At 44.6% G+C, this 17,459-nt stretch overlaps 1 protein-coding gene across 1 annotated transcript in view; it reads right to left on the reverse strand.

The window, feature by feature from the left end:
• Nucleotides 1-17,459, reverse strand: part of MYO3B (myosin IIIB) — a 425,394-nt gene that overhangs the window by 221,991 nt on the left and 185,944 nt on the right. Inside the window, exon 22 of the mRNA XM_036253347.1 lies at nucleotides 16,430-16,559. Coding sequence (XP_036109240.1) covers nucleotides 16,430-16,559 — 130 coding nt within the window. The remainder of the gene's footprint in view (nucleotides 1-16,429; nucleotides 16,560-17,459) is intronic.

A 17,459-nucleotide genomic window follows, 5' to 3' on the forward strand; every position in this document is an offset into this window, starting at 1 on the left:
GCAATGGCCTGGCTGCTGAGTGGCACGGCGTGTATTCACACGAGCTCTGGAGCCTAGACTGTGGATATCTATCCGGGACAACTCGTCTCGTTTGGGAAAAAACGAAATCCACACACGTACCTGCCAGCACCACTCCACTGGCATGGGAGAGTTGTATTCCAATCTTAGAACAACATCCTTAGGCAACAGAGTGGCTTTTAGTCCAGGTAGTGCTTCTTCTGGACAAAACTGTAATTTCGGGCAAGGATTTATTCAAGTTCCCCCACACTCCTTTCCCCATCCCTTTCCACTTCTGAAGGTGCGCATGGCTTTGATGCAGGTCTCCTCCCTGCCCTGACAATGAATTCCCCCTACTTCCCTGCCCCACCCCGAACTTGTCCAGGCTCTACAGACCTCCTCCATCGTCCCATCAAAACTTTCCTAGGTTACAAACTTTCCGTTGTCAGTTCTCTTCCGACAACTCATCCAGGTCGACGTTGTTCGTGGATGGATAAATGTAAGGTGCTTCATTCAGGTGAGATGTTCACACGTGAAGGACAGCAGAACTTGTCACCAGGTCAACATTACACTGTTCTGTGTAGTTCCCTCTCACAAAAGGGTCCACCCCCTTCCACCACATTGCTGGACACTGATCTTGACGAAGCTGCATCACCACAAAGGGTTTGCTCCATGGAGGCCACGACAAGATGCTCTGGCACCCACGTGGAGGACCACGGAGCTACTCAAATTCCTCGTTTGACATATGAGACAAGTGAGTCATAGAGAATAGAGGTGAGCTAAAGTGATGGCAGCCCTGGGACAAGAATCTAGGGCTCTCAGTTTCCGGTCTAGTGTCCTTTCCATTGCTTCCATGCTTAAAAGGGAGAATCAAAGAAGCTCTTGGAGTTCCAAGCGCTCAGGCATCATCTTGTGTGGCTTTCTGTCTTAATAGAAAACACGAGGAAACGAATGTGCTTCACACAGGGAAAGCATATAGCTGACCCACCATCAATAGATAAGGTGTGTTGCCCTGGCCGGTTTGGCTCAGCGGTTGGAGCATCGGCCTGCGGTCCAGAGAGACCCGGGTTCAGTTCCCGCTAAGGACAGGTACCTCGGTTGCAGTTTGTCCCCGGCCCTGGTTGCCACCTGCAGCCACTCCATGTGTCCCTTTTGCACTGATGTCTCTCTCTCTCTCTCCCTCCCACTCTATCTGAACAAAAAATGGAAAAATGTCCTCGGATGAGGATAAAAAGAAAAAATAGATAAGGTGTGTTGAGAGACGAGACTTTTTTTTTGTAGTAATCAGTTTATTCTCTCTTGACTAGGCATTTTATTTTAGATTCTAGTCTCAAACTATGAAATATTACTTTTTTTCATGCATCTACCTGACCTGTATGAGATTTTACTCAAGACTTTGGCCTCATTAGCAGTCTAGTAACTAACTGGTATGAGTCCCTTAATGGCTTCTATCCAAAGCATTCACTGAAACTATCCATGAATCTAATTAATACTGTGTCTTGTGACTCCTAGGTGGAGTCTAAGCTCCATGAGGGCAGGCACTAAGTCTGTTCCATTTGCCACTCTATATCAAGTGCTTAGCACGATATACCAATCACATAATAAGTACTCAATAAATGCATGTGAATGAATGAGTAAATGACTAAACAGTGTGGCATTAAAGTTGTATTTAACAGGACATCCAACGCCCTCCAGGAGCAGACCCCAACTCATCTTACTTCCCTCTACATACCCTGAACATTTTGCTAGTCTCTGGCCATGCCATGCTCCCTTTATATTCCAGACCCTTTACTCAAGCTATTCAAGGCCTGAATTACAGAGATGAAGTGGTTAAGATTGTGGGGTTCTGGGATCAAACCACCTGGGGTTTGTATGAGCTCTGCCACTTACTTGTTAAGGGGGCTAGAATGAGTTACTTGCCTTCTTTGTGTCTGGGTTTCATCATCCAGAAGGCTAGATGAATGTTTATTGAGTTTTGGGAATAAAGTGTTCCTGTTAAATTTATAGTTAACAGAATTTCATTGATGAGTGAAGATGCAGATGTTGCTGGTGTAGGGGATTTGATTAGAGCCACGTGAACCCCCTTGAGGTCCTAGTTGGCCAAGGAGTTTTAGTTTAAGCTAAATCACTTGACTCAGCTTAGTGACAATCTCCTCTGCATATACATTGAAACTTACAAAAATGTTATTAATTAGGGGTTCCAGTTAATCAGAGTTTTACAGAATATCCTCTTTTTTTTTTTTGCCTAGAGCTTCACTAAATGTTGGGTTTGATGATTAGAATAGAGAGCAAATAACTGAGGATTTAATGTTTAGGGTTTACTTTATTCTTTCCTGTTTGTCTTCTGAAAATACCATTTTTAAAACACAGAAATTACAAACTCTAAACAGAATGGAAGATAGGAAGTGGGGGGAGGGAGGAACAAAGGAAGGAAGGAAGGAAGGAAGGAAGGAAGGAAGGAAGGAAGGAAGGAAGGAAGGAAGGAAGGGCCCATAGTACTGTATAGTATTATCTACTGTTTTTAAAAAAAAAAAAAAAAAAAACCTATCACAGATAAGAACATAAAGGAGAAATCCATTTACTTTGCCCTATAGTTGTCCCTCTGCCTCAGATCAGAAAAGTGTTGACAATACTTAAATACTAACATTTACTGAACGTTTATAATGTAGTAGACACAGTGCTAAGTGTGTGAAGTGAATTATTTAATATGACAACCCTGTGAGACATGTTCCCAATCTATCAAGAAAGGAAACTGAGGCAAAAAGTATTCAGGTCTCTTGCCCAAGGTCAGATAGTGCAGAGCAGTGAGCAGTAATGCTGAGAAAGCCCATCGATTAGGGTGGCCTAATTAACGATTTTGTGGTCCTTTCAGGGTTTTTGGTCATATTCAAGGTAGACCACTGAGTCATTGACAGGACTGCTGCCTGGCCAAACTAACTGAACCCCACTGGTTTTAGATGATGTCTGGATTTTTAAAGTCCCTTACACACCAAACCAAGTCAACCGCACAGCAATCCCGTTGATCACTCAGCAACAACTATTGTTGAGGCGAAAGCAAACCTAGTCATCTGGGAAAAGGTTGATTTGGTTTTTGTGTAAACTGAACTACCCTTGTGAAATGCAAAGAATGGAACCACTCTGCTAAACTTGAACCTAAATAAAATCTTAGCAGTCCTCTCTCTCTTTCCAACTCTCAAGTTAAGTGACGTTTTATTTAGTTTACTGACATCTCACATGTGCACGCCAGTAAAGTTCACAATTGTTACTCCGCACAGCTGTGCTTCACAGCGTCTCTCCGCACACAACACGTTGGCACCAGAGCGAAGTGATTAACTTTTATTTGCCTCTGACATATGGACCAGACTGCTAGAATCTGGTCTTGTGTTCTAAGGAGAAAAACACAGTCTTATTAACAGGACCCAAATTCCTGGGGAAAAAGTGTTAAGTTGTGATCTATCTCTAAGTAGAGAGATTACAATTTTAATGGCTTTGTTTCTAATTCATTTGACTCAAAGTGCCTGGAGTTATCTTTTCGTACAGGGGGTGGGGGTTGACCTGCAAGCCCCGTTATATGGAGTTTATAGTGGGATAAATTAATAAACAGGAAAGGACCTTGAGATTTTTTTCTCCAGTCTGAGCTATGAAATAAAAGCAAAGAACCTTTCATCTTAAATGGGGCAATATTTCTTTTCTATGAATGAGAAAGATGCTGGCTGAGGGAACCAGAATGCATTTTTCTTGCATTTCTGGCCATCTGAAAAATCAAAAACTGCCATATTTGCTATACTTGACAGGATCATTAAAGAAATAAAACAAAATCACTGTAAATTGAAGTGCCACTTAAAAACAAAATGTGCACTCCCTGTCATGGTTAAGAGCCGTGTCATAAAACGTGCTTGGGAAAGACGGTGGATCTGACTCATGGCAGATGCTAACTTTCCCAATATTGGAGTCCTCACTGTGACTCGATAGGGCAGGTGTTAGTTCTAGTTTCTAGTTTTCTAAGGGTGTTTTCACATTCCTAAGGACACAGCAGCAGCAGAGCCCCTGGAGCTAGGACGGCACGAGGGACTCTGGGAAGCTGATTTAGGACCCACTTGCCTCTTGACTCTCAAGACGCTCTTCACACAAAGCGTCTTCCTGGTTGGAAGCCCTGGACATGAGAACAGCTTGTGATATTTCTGCAGAAAAAATGCCCACTGGGCGTTCACACTCAGTATCCCCCACACTTTTTGACCATGGAAATCTCTCATTCACCTGACACCTCTTCACCTCCCACACTTTAAAAAACACCGCTCACAGACAACAGTGTGGCGAGGGGGTGGGGAGCAGGGAGGAGGGTGTCAATGGGGGAGAAAAGGAGGAACATCTGTAATACTTTTTTTTTATCCTCACCCCAGGACATTTTTGCATTTATCTTCAGATAGAGCGGGAGCGAGAGAGAGAGAGAAACATCAATGTGAGAGAGACACAGCAAGTGGCTGCCTCCCACAGGACCCCAACTGGGGCCAGGGACAAACTGCAACTGAGGTATGTGCCCTTAGTGGGAACCAAACCCAGGACTCTCCGGTCCGCGGGCCGACACTTTAACCACTGAGCCAAACTGACCAGGGCAATACTTTCAACAATAAAAATAAATTTGAAAAAAATAAAAGGCACTGCCCTCCAAGCTGATAATACGGAACCTTTCTAGAGCCCACATAACTTGTGAAAAACGTGTGCTGGAGCTCTGCACATCCAGAACAGTGACCGCTCTCACACGCTGGAAAAGAGTATGAAGTCAAGTCTGCATGAAATAAAATGTTATTTTATGAAGATACACGATTTCATTTCCTTTGGGAGGACCCACAGAGGGCTCCTGGATTTCTGCCTTTCTCTCTCAGAGCAGGAGTGAGGTGCTTCTGCGGCCAGGGAAGCAAGTCTCAAGTAGCCACGCCAGGCAACACACGAAACGTGGCTACTCCAAACAGAGGTGGACTGCAGCATAAAACACACGCCAGACCTCGGGGCCTTAGAAGAAGAAGCATGCTATTACTGTACTTTTTATATTGATCACATGTTGAATGATACTATTTTGGATATGTTCAGTAGCGACATTAAAATTAATATCTCCTGTGCAATAGACTGAATGTTTGCAACTCCCTTCCCCCACAATTCAGATCTTCTTTCCTAACCCCCAGTGTGATGTTTGGAGGTGGGGCTTTTGGGAGTTAATTAGGTGATTCATGAAGGCAAAGTCCTCATGAATGAGATTCGTGCCCTTGTAAAAGTGGCCCCAGAGAGCTCCCTTGTCCCTTCTATGTGAGGACACAGTGGAGAGATACCTGTCTGTGAACCAGAAAGTGGGCTGGAGCTTGGACTTCCCAGCCTCCAGAACTATGAGAAGTAAGTATCTGCTGTTTATGAGCCACCCAGTCTGTGGTGCTTTGTTACAGCAACCCGACCAAACTAAGACAATTTAGTTTCTTTTTACTTTTTTAAAATGTGGGGGTGACAGGGGAGATTGAAGAGGGCATGGGAGATAAATGGTGATGGAAAAATAAAATAAAACAATAAAAATTCATAATAAAATGTGGCTAAGAGAACATCTTACATTTCACTAGGAAATTTGGTGCAATAGACTAACGGACAAAAGAGAGCCAAGAACTCTCAAACCACAGTCACTCCAGACTGAAGGTCTGGCTGGAGATTATTAGGGGTTGGGCTATTGACCTTGAGCTTCCTCCCAATCAGGAGGTTCTTCTTCATGCAAGCCCTTCCCGTTGCAGATGGGAAGCTGATTCAGAAAACTGAATGAAGCCTGCCAGATGCAAAGTACCAGCCCAGGCTGATCTGAGCTTGTCTCCTGACTTACAGTCCAGGGCCCTTTAGTCCTCCACAGCTGAGGAGGTAGAATAAACTGCAGGTAGACTTTTTTAAAGGCAAGAAACAGCCCTGGCCGGTTAGAGCGTCGGCCTGTGGACCAGAGAGTCTTGGGTTCGGTTCCCGCTAAGGGCACGTACCTCGGTTGCAGTTTGTCCCCGGCCCCGGTTGGGGTCAGGTGGGTGGCAGCCAGTCGATGTGTCTCTCTCACATTGATGTTTCTCTCTCTCTCTCTCTCTCTCTCTCTTCCCACCTCTTTCCCTCCCACTCTACCTGAAGACAAATGCAAAAATGTCCTTGGGTGGGGATAAAAAAATAAAATAAGTAAATAAAAAAGAATAATAATAAAAGGAAAGAAATATTTAAGTTGCTTACATTTGAACAACAGCAAGAAAGGATGTGGAGAATACAAACTCAAAACCTGAAGGCATTTCAGGGATACAAAAAAGAAACAATGAGAATTTCAAGAGATGATCTCTTCTCTCAACAATTACACCATGCACACATTTTGTCCTCAACAAGACTACAAGGAAAATCAAAGATTCTTCTAGACAAGGGCTGAAAACCATTAACAAAGGGAGAGGCAGAAAGGTATGAAGTTTCCTTGGGGTTGTCTAGCTATTGCCAGGACCCTCTGGCTCTCCCTGCAGCCTGTCAAAGTTCAGGAGGACAGCACCCTTCATGGGACCTGGCAGAAGCAGCTGTTTGCTTCTGGGAAGCCCCCACCCCAGGAAGGGGGCTGGCAGTTCAAAGATGCGACTGCAATTGCATCTGAACTTCTCTGGCATCTGAGCCCCAACAGGGCTTCACGCTTGTCTCCCTAGATCAGAAGATGGAGTTCGAAATGGAGCTCCTTCTCTTTGAATTTCACAACTTGTTAAAATAAATCTCCATGCTGATGGCTTCCAGCCAGCACCACACATCACAGGGTGATCCCCATTTCTGGTGTGCTCTCGGGACTACCAGGAAATTCCATGCACAAACTGCACCCTCTGCCTGGACAGACTCACTCCACTGAGTACCTCTTGAGAGCCAGGTGCCTCTCTAGGAGCCAGAAAGTGAAGCCAACTAAATGGACAAAATCCTGTCCTCATGGAACTTACATTCCAGCGGTGCCAGAAACTTCACCTAACCCAGACCAAAAACCCCTGGAAGGAGGTAATGTCAGGGCTGATTTTGGAGAACAGGAAAGGATTAGAATGCAGGGAGGGCCATGGTGGATGGCTTGGTGATGAGAGTGAAGGTGAGGGACAGAAATAGTTCCAGAAAACAGAATTAGCGTGGATAATGAGTGGAATGGCGCTATGAAGTATTGTAAACAGTTCTGTATGTTCTGCATATAAATGAAATAAAGACACTCTTTGTCCTCATGGAGCTTACAATTTTCTCAGGTAGACAAGATGGTTGCATGAGACTTTGGCTGGCCAGGCCAAAGTACTGAATTGCATAGTTCTGCTTGTACATCTGTTGGAGATGAGCCATTCACGTAATTAACATTTGCTATTTCCATTATTCAAATGACCCATAGATGATCATTTGCCCTATTCCTGCTACAAGAATCTGACTCTTGCCCATTCCAGGCTGCTGCTGGGAAGAATCCCCAGCTAGTGATCGAACCTTCCAGCTTCCCAGGGTCACACCTGTAGGAGGCACTGTGGTTCTCTGCTGTGCCTTGAGCATGGAATCGGCCTACTGAGGCCTCTCCTTCATTGGGGATAAGCAAGAAACAGTTCCACTTTCTCCTGTAACTTCCCCACTCGTGCTGACACCTCATCTTTCCATGAAGATGGAAGCTCATCTAACCATATTTCAGCCCCATTTCATAGAGTTTCAGTTACTAGAGATGACTTCGGTTTTGAAGATTCGTTCTTGCTTATTTTTAACCTTTCATATTGTATCAATTCAAGGTTCTCCTCCCCTTCTCCCTTTTCCTCCAGGTGGACTGATGTTTTCATGGCCTGGCAGAGTCTTCTCTCACATACCTCTTCCCTGGGCTAGCTCCTCTGCTGTGGGCAGAGAAGAAGAAAGGGGGAGAGGGAGGAGTTCTGTTTCCCTGACTGGGGGAGGCCACAAACTGGCTGGTCACAACTGTCCCTGGGCTTTTTGGGGAAGGTGGTGGCCCCACAGGTAAGGGGGCTCACACCGAACAGCTCCTTCAGCTCTTAGTGATCTGTTGTGAGCTGAACTGTACCACTCCTCCCCAATTCACATGCTGAAGTGTAACCCCCAGGACCTCAGAATGTGACTGTATTTGGACCTAAAGCCTTTATAAGGTGCTTACATTCAAAGAAGGTCCCATGAGTGGGCCCTCAGCCAATGTGACTGTTGTCCTCATGAGACAACATACAAGCAGATCAAGGAGCGACCACGTGAGGACACTGCAGAGGCAGCCATCTGCAAGCCAAGGAGAGAAGCATTTAGCCTCCAGAACTGTAAGATCATCGATTTATTTTGTTTCAGCCACTTTTTATTTGTGGTGCCTTATGATGGCAGCCTGAGTAAATTACCACAGGCTGGGATTCAGGACTTGGAGTTCAGCTTTACTGAGCTTTAAATGAATATTTATTGAGGACTCACCACGCACTGGGCATTGCTGTGGGCCCCAGGTGTGGTCCGCAGGACTGGTAAGGGCTCTGCTCTCAAGGAGCTTACAGGCTAGCAGGCCTGCAGGGGGTGGGTAGAACAGAGACAGACGGGGTGATGTCAGCTCCTCTGGGAGACATTACCCAGGTGAGAGGACAGAGTGAGCGCGCAGCTTGGGGCCACTTTCCATTGGGTGGACAGGAAGGCTCCTCTTTGGAAGTCAGATTTAGGCTGAATTCTGGGTCACAAGATAGAATAGACCTGTAAAGATCCGGGGGAAAGCATGTTCCAGGCAGAGTGAGCAGCTGGTGCAGAGTCAAGAAAAGGCTTGGAGTGTCTGAGGAGCAGGAGGAAGACAGAGTGAGGGGTAGACTTCAAGGAGATGGGGACAGAGGCAGGGACAGATCCCATGAGCACTCTGCGACAAAGAGCCGTGTGGATTGCATCTGGGTGTGACGAAGAGCCACTGGAGCTTTGAGCAGGGACGCGCACGCTCAGGTTTACATTGCGGAAAGATTGCAGCTGAGCCGTAGGGCTGTAGGAAGCGAGAGCAGAGAGAGGGTCTAGTTAGGACATCCCGGCGGGAGACCCTGCAGAAGCCTCCCCCGCGCTCCGCCTTCACCCTCTCGTGGTGCTCTCCCGGTGTGTCTGTGTCCAAGTTTTCCTTGTTGATAAGGACACAGTCATATTAGATTAATATCCACCATGATGATTTCATTTTACCTGGATTACCTCTGTAAGGATCCTATTTCCTAATAAAGTCACATTCTGAGTTGCTGTGGGTTAGGACTTCAATGTGTCATTTTGGGGGGACACAGTTCAACACATAATAAGGAGTCGAAAAGATGGAAGAGACTATTTTGGTGAGAAGGATCACATCAAGAAGAATACATAGATGAGGCAGAAGTGAGGGAGGATAATCGCAGGACCAAAGTCCTGTGAAGGTGGGGGAGGGGAGGGGCAGGGGCCAGCGCACAGCTGGCTTGGATAAGAAGAGAGATACCTCAGTCATGTACACTAGAAGGAAGACCGAAGATGGGGACAGGTGCAGGTGGGGGGAAGCTCAGGTTCAACCATCTATTTATTTACTCAGCAAAAAATATATATTGAGTGGCTACTATATATGGCAAGTATTTTTCAAGATTTTGAGGATACAGTAATGAAAAAAAAAAAAAAACAGACAAAAATCCCTGCCATCTTGTCACTTACAGTATAGTGGAGGGAGATAGACAATAAATAAGACCAACAAGTGTATATAGTAGCTAAGGTAATGATAAGTGCTAAGGAGAAAAATTAAACAGGAAATCATGGTATAAAGTATGGAGTAGGTTGAAGTTTTAACTAGGGTAGACAGGAAGAGTCGATTTTGAGAAAAGACCTAAAGAAAGCAAAGAAGCTAGCCATGTGTATGTCTTGGGGAAAAAGTTCCAGATAAAAGGGATAGCAAGTACAAAGTCACCTCCGTAACACCCACAGTAACATCATCCTTCACGCGAGAGTCGATGCAGGAACAAAGCAAGGATGTCTCCTCTGTTGCTTCTATTCAGCAGCACCATGAAACCCAGACAGTCAGATAAGGCAAGAAGAAGAACAGGCATGAGCTTCTAAAGAAAACACAAAACGGTTCTTATTTATAGACAACATGACTGTCCATGTAGAAAATCCCAAGGAATCTACAAAAAGAAGACAAAACAAAACTCCTAGAATGAACAAGTGAATTTTGCAAGCCCGATCCACAAAAATCAATGGTATTTCTATATACAGTATTAGAAATGAACAATTAAAAACCCAAATTTTCAAATAAAACTACACTAGTTCCAAATATTGAAATACTTGGGTGTAAATCTAACAAAACATGTATAGGCTCTGCATGCTGAAAACAAAATACTGATTAAATTTTTAAAAATGATGTAAATAAATAGGCACACTGCGTTCATGATTTGAAAGATTCAAAACAGTAGAGATGTCACTTCTCAAACTGATCTATAGATTTTATGTAAGTCCAGTCAAAATCTCAACAGGTTTTCTTAAATATATAGATATAGACAAGCTGCTTTTAAAGATTACAGGCGAAGGAGCTGGAATAGCTAAAATAATTTTTGAAAATGAAGAATGAAGTTGGAGGAATCATACTACCTGCCTTTGAGACGTACTATGGAAGCACAAGAGTCAAAGCAGTGTGGTATTGCTGAAGAGTTAGATATATAGATCAACAGTGCAGACCCACACAATGTAACCCCTTGGTTTTTGACAAATGTGAAAGCAAGTCAATGGAGAAAGGATAGTCATTTCAATAAATGGTCTTGGAACAACTGGACAAACTTATGAAAAAAATGAATCTCAACCTTGCACCTTATACAAAAATTAACTCAGAATAAATGATAGATCTAAATGTGGAATGTAAAAGTAGTTATTGAGCATCTATTCACACACAGTTCCACAGACTCCTTGGGGACACCCTGGTTCTCTCTAGCCAGTCTTTTTTTTTACTTTTTAGATAGAGAGGAAAGGAGAGAGAGATGGCTAGAAACATCAACGAGAGAAACGTCCATCAGCAGCCTCCTGCACGCCCCTACTGGGGATCGAACCCTCCACCCCGGGCATGTGCCCTGACCAGGAACCGAGCTGGGACCTCTCAGTGCTCAGGACGAAGCTCAGTCCACGGAGCCACCCTGGCGGGGCTCTCTAGGCAGTCAGTCTTTAATGCTGCTGCTCAAGTTTTCCTTTCTCACTCTGAAGCTGTTTGGTCAGGAGCCCACCTGACCTCTCAGAGCATTTCAGGTCGGCATCAGGAACCCACCCTCCACGCAGCAGCCTGCCATCGTTTTCCATCCTGCTTCCTTCCCTTTGTCCGAGCCCCGTCCTCCCAGCCTGTTCACTTAACCATCCCACTTCCACCCCCGCCCTCCTCCCCGGGGCTGCAGACCCTGACGTCCAATGCCTCATTACTCCCAGACCGCTCAACTCTCTCTAGCCTTTTATTTTATAAATCTCTTCCAAGAAACCCTTCTTAGTTAAAAGAACTCTTTTCCATGTCAATGAAAGGTATTTCCATGATGTTTCCTTCTATTTCACTTGCATACACACTGCTTATATTGCCCCCATTTATTGATTTACACACCTGTTCAGAATTCACTCCTTTTTTTCTTTTTTTGCATTTTTTTAAATACATTTTAGGATTGGGCACTATCTGTCCTTGACTATTCTGGCTCAAATTTGCTTTTATTCCTTGTAGAAGTCTCCTATGCATAGCACCACATCTAGAAAGATGATAAATGTATAATTATCAGTTGACTGAGACACACTCCCAAATTAAACAGAATGAAGCAGGCCTCGGTGTGAGGAACTGACTCGGCAGGGCTCCCTGACGGCTTGGCTCATTACAGCCTCTGTTCAGGAAGAGCTGGGCACCGTCCATGTCTGTGACCCTGGTCATTTAGAGTCAGCTCATCCTGCTAAACTCATTTGCTGAACTGTCAGGATGAAGGAGCAGCCATAAATGAAAAATGAAAACTCTAAGATGGTTACTAAATGGCTCCTCTTAGGAGCTTAATGCATTTAATTCCGGGAGCTACAGAATCAGGAACCGACAATCAACAGCAAGTGTGTCAGCAGGGAAGGTGTTACAGTGCTTGGCACGCACAAAGAGGGGGCTCACCTTGCCCCTGTCTCCACTCCCAAATAAAAAGGGGAGCCAGTGGAAACCAAGACTGAGAGACTTGACTGTTGATTTAACTGCAAAGCCAGTTCCACGGGAGAGACCTAAGAGTCCACGGGAGAGACCTAAGAGCCCTCGGACAGAAGGAGCCAGCGGGACACATCTCAGGTCTGGATTCCGATGCGAACCCAGACTTTCAGGCTCAGATGACGATCCCTCCGGAGCTGCTCTTGTTTCTTCTAGTTGTTCCCGAGTTGCTAACGCCTCTAAGACCCCAAACTACTCTTTGGAAGTCGGCATTCATGATTCAAAGACAGAAATGGGTTTTTCAAGTTCCTTTTGAAACCTCTTCTTCCCTTCCCGCCTCTGGGCATTTTGAACGTTTCTCTAGTTTACTAGTAGCAAGTGGAACATTTCCCAAACAGAAAAACATGCCATGAAACCTTGTCATAACATCTTTCCTTTTCATGTTTTTTCTGCACAGATCACTCAGTTTGAAAAGTCCCAGCTGAAGGGTTAGAGAGCAGTGTTGCTGCCACATCGAATTTTCACATATAAAATCTTCAGAGAATTTCCTGTCAACAGAAAAAATTCCAAAGAAAATTTCATCACGTCTGAAGTGGCCCATCTGCAGGCCAAAAAGGGGTCATAGAAGAGGGGAACAGAGAGAACTTATATTGACTGCAGCTGCCTCTGTTTACCCAGTCGACGCTGCAGGCCTTGGCCTGAGAGTGTGCCCCTCGGCAGCCACCGCCCCAGAAGCCGCCACGGGCTGGTGCACAGAGCCTGGGAGAGGTGAGACTCCAGGCCTCGTGCGCTCGTGTTCTATGTTTTGTAATCTTTTCAGTGTTTAGGGATGTGCCATGTGAACAGGAGGCATGCACACGAAACAGAAAAATGCCAATTGCATTACTCTCTCCAATTTTATATCATGGCTTTGCACAAACACAGAGGTCAATCCCCTCCACCTTGATAAGAGATTAAACCAAGGACCAATATTTCTGTTTGATATGCACTAATAAAGGGGTTGTTCCCTGCCCAGCAGCCCGGAGAAGAAGCTGATTTTAAAGGACAGGAAGGTCAGCGGGAGATGCTCTGACGCCCATGTTCAAAAGCAAAGGACAGCAACTGTCCAGCTACCAGTGAACTTCAACTTCTGTTGAAGTTCTGGACAGGAAACCTTAGAAACAGAAATTAAATATTATTTTTAGATTCTAAGATACTGTCTCTATATTTTGGGGAGAAAAGTATTCCTGGAAAATAGGATGCATGCACAGAGAAATGTGCAAGACAAATGTAGAGCATAATAAATATTATAAAGCACACATCCATGTAACCACCTCCAAGGCCAGAAGCCGAGCACTGCCAACATCCCATAGGGATCTCTCCTTTCGGAACTGAGGAGTCCAGGGCTGGACCTCTTTTCTAAGTTTGGGGCTAACAGCCTCCAAGGGTTCCCAACTTTGACCTTTTCCTTCCTCTCTGTAGTTCATCCCCCAAAACAGCGGTTCTCAACCCGTGGGTCACGACCCCTTTGGGGATCAAATGACCCTTTCACAGGAGTCGCCTAAGATATAACAGTAGCAGAATTACAGTTATGAAGTAGCACGAAAATCATTTAATGGTTGGGGATCACCGCAACACGAGGAACTGTATTGAAGGGTCGCGGCATTAGGAAGGTTGAGAACCACCGCTGAAAGAAGTTTCTAAAGTAATTGCCCATAACATCTGTGCTCGCTGAACTAGTGCCTCATTTAAGTATTTGAAGGTTTGAAGCAGGATAAATAAAAATAAAAATGACCAAGAAAATGGTTTCTCCTGAATTGAAAAGATTAGCACATTCTTTTCCAAAATGCCAGATGTGTGGGACCTTGCTTCGAGCCAGAACACTGGGACATACAGCCACGGCTCCCTCAGTAAGGGCACGTGCCTTAAACAAGTATTGGCCATTTCAGCAAGAGCAGCACATCTGAACTCTGTCCTTTAAGGCTTTCCCACCTTCAAAGGCTGTAATATAATAAACCAAAAAATATATAATATGATGTTTTAAAATTTAGAAGCTTAATTAATAATCTGACCTTCAACATAGGGTGTATGAACTCTTTAAAACTGAGTTTTGAGGGCAAATATTGTCAAAAGGAGATAAATTAATATCCAATTCTAGACAGAAAGTGAAGGTAAAAGGAAGTTCCGGTTGCTCTCCGGGCAAAGCCGTATTATCTTTATCTCTTATCCCCCTTCGCTGCCTAAACAGTGCCTAGGATTGGAAGCTGTTTTGTAAATGTTTGTTGTTTGAAGGCATTTTTACATGAAAAAGAAAACAGAATCATGCTGATTAGTTTTGTTGTGTATTCGTGGCTTCTTATGTAGAAGAAATAAAGCTCAGGGTTTCAAAAGAAATGATCATGCATGCAAGATTTTATATTGTGGTTTACAGGAATACAAGAAAGCTGCTCAGGAAGACATTTTTGTTTCTAGTCTGACTTTTCACTTTAGTATCTTCCAGTTGGGGTGGACTGCAGTTTCAAGGCAAGATTTAGAAAGAGTTAAAAGACAGGAGGAAAGCTCTGTTGGAGAAAAACAAAAGCAGAAGCGGATGCTCTCTCTTTGTTCCTGCTCCTTCTGCTTTTAGGTGATTTGTGCAAACACAAGGCAGAGCCTGACTTCTTACATAGTGCCACCTAGTGGTCGAAACTGTGAACTTGTTTTTATTTTGCCAAAGGTTGAAATATGGGAAATGTCAAAAGCTGTGAACAGATTTGACAAATCATTACTTATATTTATGGGAGAGAGTTAATGTCCGCCGACAAGTCACTTGGATATATTTTATTTTAAAGAGTACATCTCCTATTCATAATGGCATATCTTTGCCTCTGCACAGAGTCGTGTGATGACAACCTTGGTGTCCAGTGAGGCAACACCAGCCCTGCTACACCTGCCCACTCTCCAGAAATCTGTAATGAATCCAATGCTGCCTGTGCCCAAGGGAGGCCTGGAGAGGAAGCTAGAGGGCAGCCTTCTGGTGAGCACCCTACTATTTCTGTTTAAAGGAGCATGTTTGGGCCTGGCCGGTGTGGCTCAGGGGTTGAGCGTCGACCCATATACCAAGAGGTCACTGGTTCAATTCCCAGTTAGGGCACATGCCCAGGTTGTGGGCCAATCCCAGTGGGGGGCGTGCAGGAGGCGGCCAATCGATGTTTTCTCTCATCGATGTTTCTATCTCTCTTTCCCTCTCCTTTCCTCTCTCTCTCAAAAATCAATAAAGAAAAAAAAATTAAAAGGAGCATGTTTGAAGTTAAGAACCTGGTTTTAACTTTCCTCCCAAGATAAGAAAACTCAAAGGTTGTAGACTGTGGCTTTTTTTTTTTTTTTTTTTTTTTTTTTTAGCCAAACTTTTCATTTCTGTGCATGTTGCTAAAAATCAGATCTGGAAGCCACTCTTTTAACATGCAAAGGTCTCATGCCAGACACAGGTGCCAGTGACTTCAAGAGGGAAGAAAAGAAGAGGAAATTATGAACAATGATAAAGAGGTTTCTTTTAAGAAAGTATACCCATAGCTGTTTCCAGACATAGCCTCAAAAACATAAAGCCCTTGAGAGGTGAGCTGTGGAGAGATCCAAGTCCGCTGCCCAGCTAAAAACAGCAGAATCCTAGGCAAATCGAAGGAGCTTGACCCAATTAGAACCCATTTGGTGAGACAGCAAAGATCAGAAGTTCCATTCTTTGGCCCTAGCTTCCTGCTTCCTGGCATGAGAACCGACTACGCAGCTAAACATAAGTTGACTGTAAGTAGGCACGGGCCATGTCTGTAGGCCAGTGGTGGACCTGTTCCAACTTGGTTAGAGAGTGGTGGGGTGTGGCCGATGACTGGATGGGAAATTGGACCAGGTAACCTCTGAGAACCCCATGATTGAATGACTTTGATTCACTGTACTCCCTTCACTGGGAATCATACTTGAATAGAAAGAATCTTCCTAATAATTCTAGGTCAACTGAGACCACCTTAGAGTGTTTAGCATGAATTAATAACATATGGTTTCACAAATGGAGGAATAGAGAGAGGCAGGCAAAGAAAATGAGAAGTCTGAAAGTTGAGGTTAGAGAAGTGTGTGTGTGTGTGTGCATATGCACATATATACTGACGCTGTGCAATTACACTGCAAAAGATACAAGCACTTTCCCTTTCCTGCACTTAGCTAGACCTCGAGCCCTGCTTCAGGTTCCGCGTTAGTACTGCAGCCCTGGCAGCACGGAGACCCCGACAGGAAAACCCCAGCAGGGCTTGCAGAAGCATCAGCTGCAGGGCCGTCAGGGGACAGTTCCAGTACCTGTTTTGGTTAAAGGGATTGAGAAGAGTTGCTGAAGAAGCTTGTTTTCTGATGTTCTCAGGACTACAATCACGTCGGCAGGGAGAGTGTCTCTGTTTTTCTCAAGAACCCCAGAAGCATCATATGATACCTGCGACATGAATAGCAAACTGTGAGTTAGCCAATACCGCCCATCCCTGGTGACAGGGGCGCTGTCTGTAGTCCGTCATTAATTGGCCTCTGTATAGGCTTCATCTTGACATAGCCATGCTTTTAAATCCAGACCACCAGATGAGGGGCATTTTGTAATTTTTGACAGGCCAGTTTATCTTAACTTCTCATTCAGTTGCTCTTTGAAGAGACATCAAAGTTATATCACATCAGAATAATTATTAAAACATATTGGGCATTGCAGGGGGAGGTGTGGGTGGAGGTGGAGGACTGTATGGGGGATAAATGGTTATGGAATAAAACAAAATAAAATGAGTAAGAAGTAGGTGTAAAAGGACAGAGAGATGGAAAGAGAAGTGTGAGGAAGAGGACAGGAATGGGAGGCAGATAAGAAGAATGAGGGACCGAGGGTCAGGGCAGATGCAGGTACTGCAGACGCAGAGGACATTAATACGCAGACACCAATGCAAAGGTAAATGCTTCATTTAAGGGCAAAAACCGGATTGTAATTTCTACTGAAGATCCAAAATAGATACCATCGTGTATTATGTGGAGAGAAAAACAATCCCCTTTAATTGTGAAGGGGTTCAGAACAAGTCATCCCACAATATGCCACTCCGGCATGAGGGTGACGTTGAACTAAAAGTAATCAAAACCCAGAAGAATCAGGACAAGCTCCCTACCTCCCCGTTAATGGCCTAAATTTACATTGGAAGGGGGCCTGTCCCAGGAAGAGAGCTAGTACCAGGGATTTTTACCTAAGCAGCTGACCTGCCTGACAGGGCAAACGTGTGTTTTCCACACGGCTCCTCTGCCCTCCTCCGAATGACCCTCCTTCCTCTGCACCTCCAGCCCCTCATCCTTAGCTCGGGACGTTCTA

The sequence above is a fragment of the Molossus molossus genome, unplaced genomic scaffold (genome assembly GCF_014108415.1).
Source record: "Molossus molossus isolate mMolMol1 unplaced genomic scaffold, mMolMol1.p scaffold_m16_p_11, whole genome shotgun sequence".
Taxonomy (NCBI): Eukaryota; Metazoa; Chordata; class Mammalia; order Chiroptera; family Molossidae; genus Molossus; species Molossus molossus.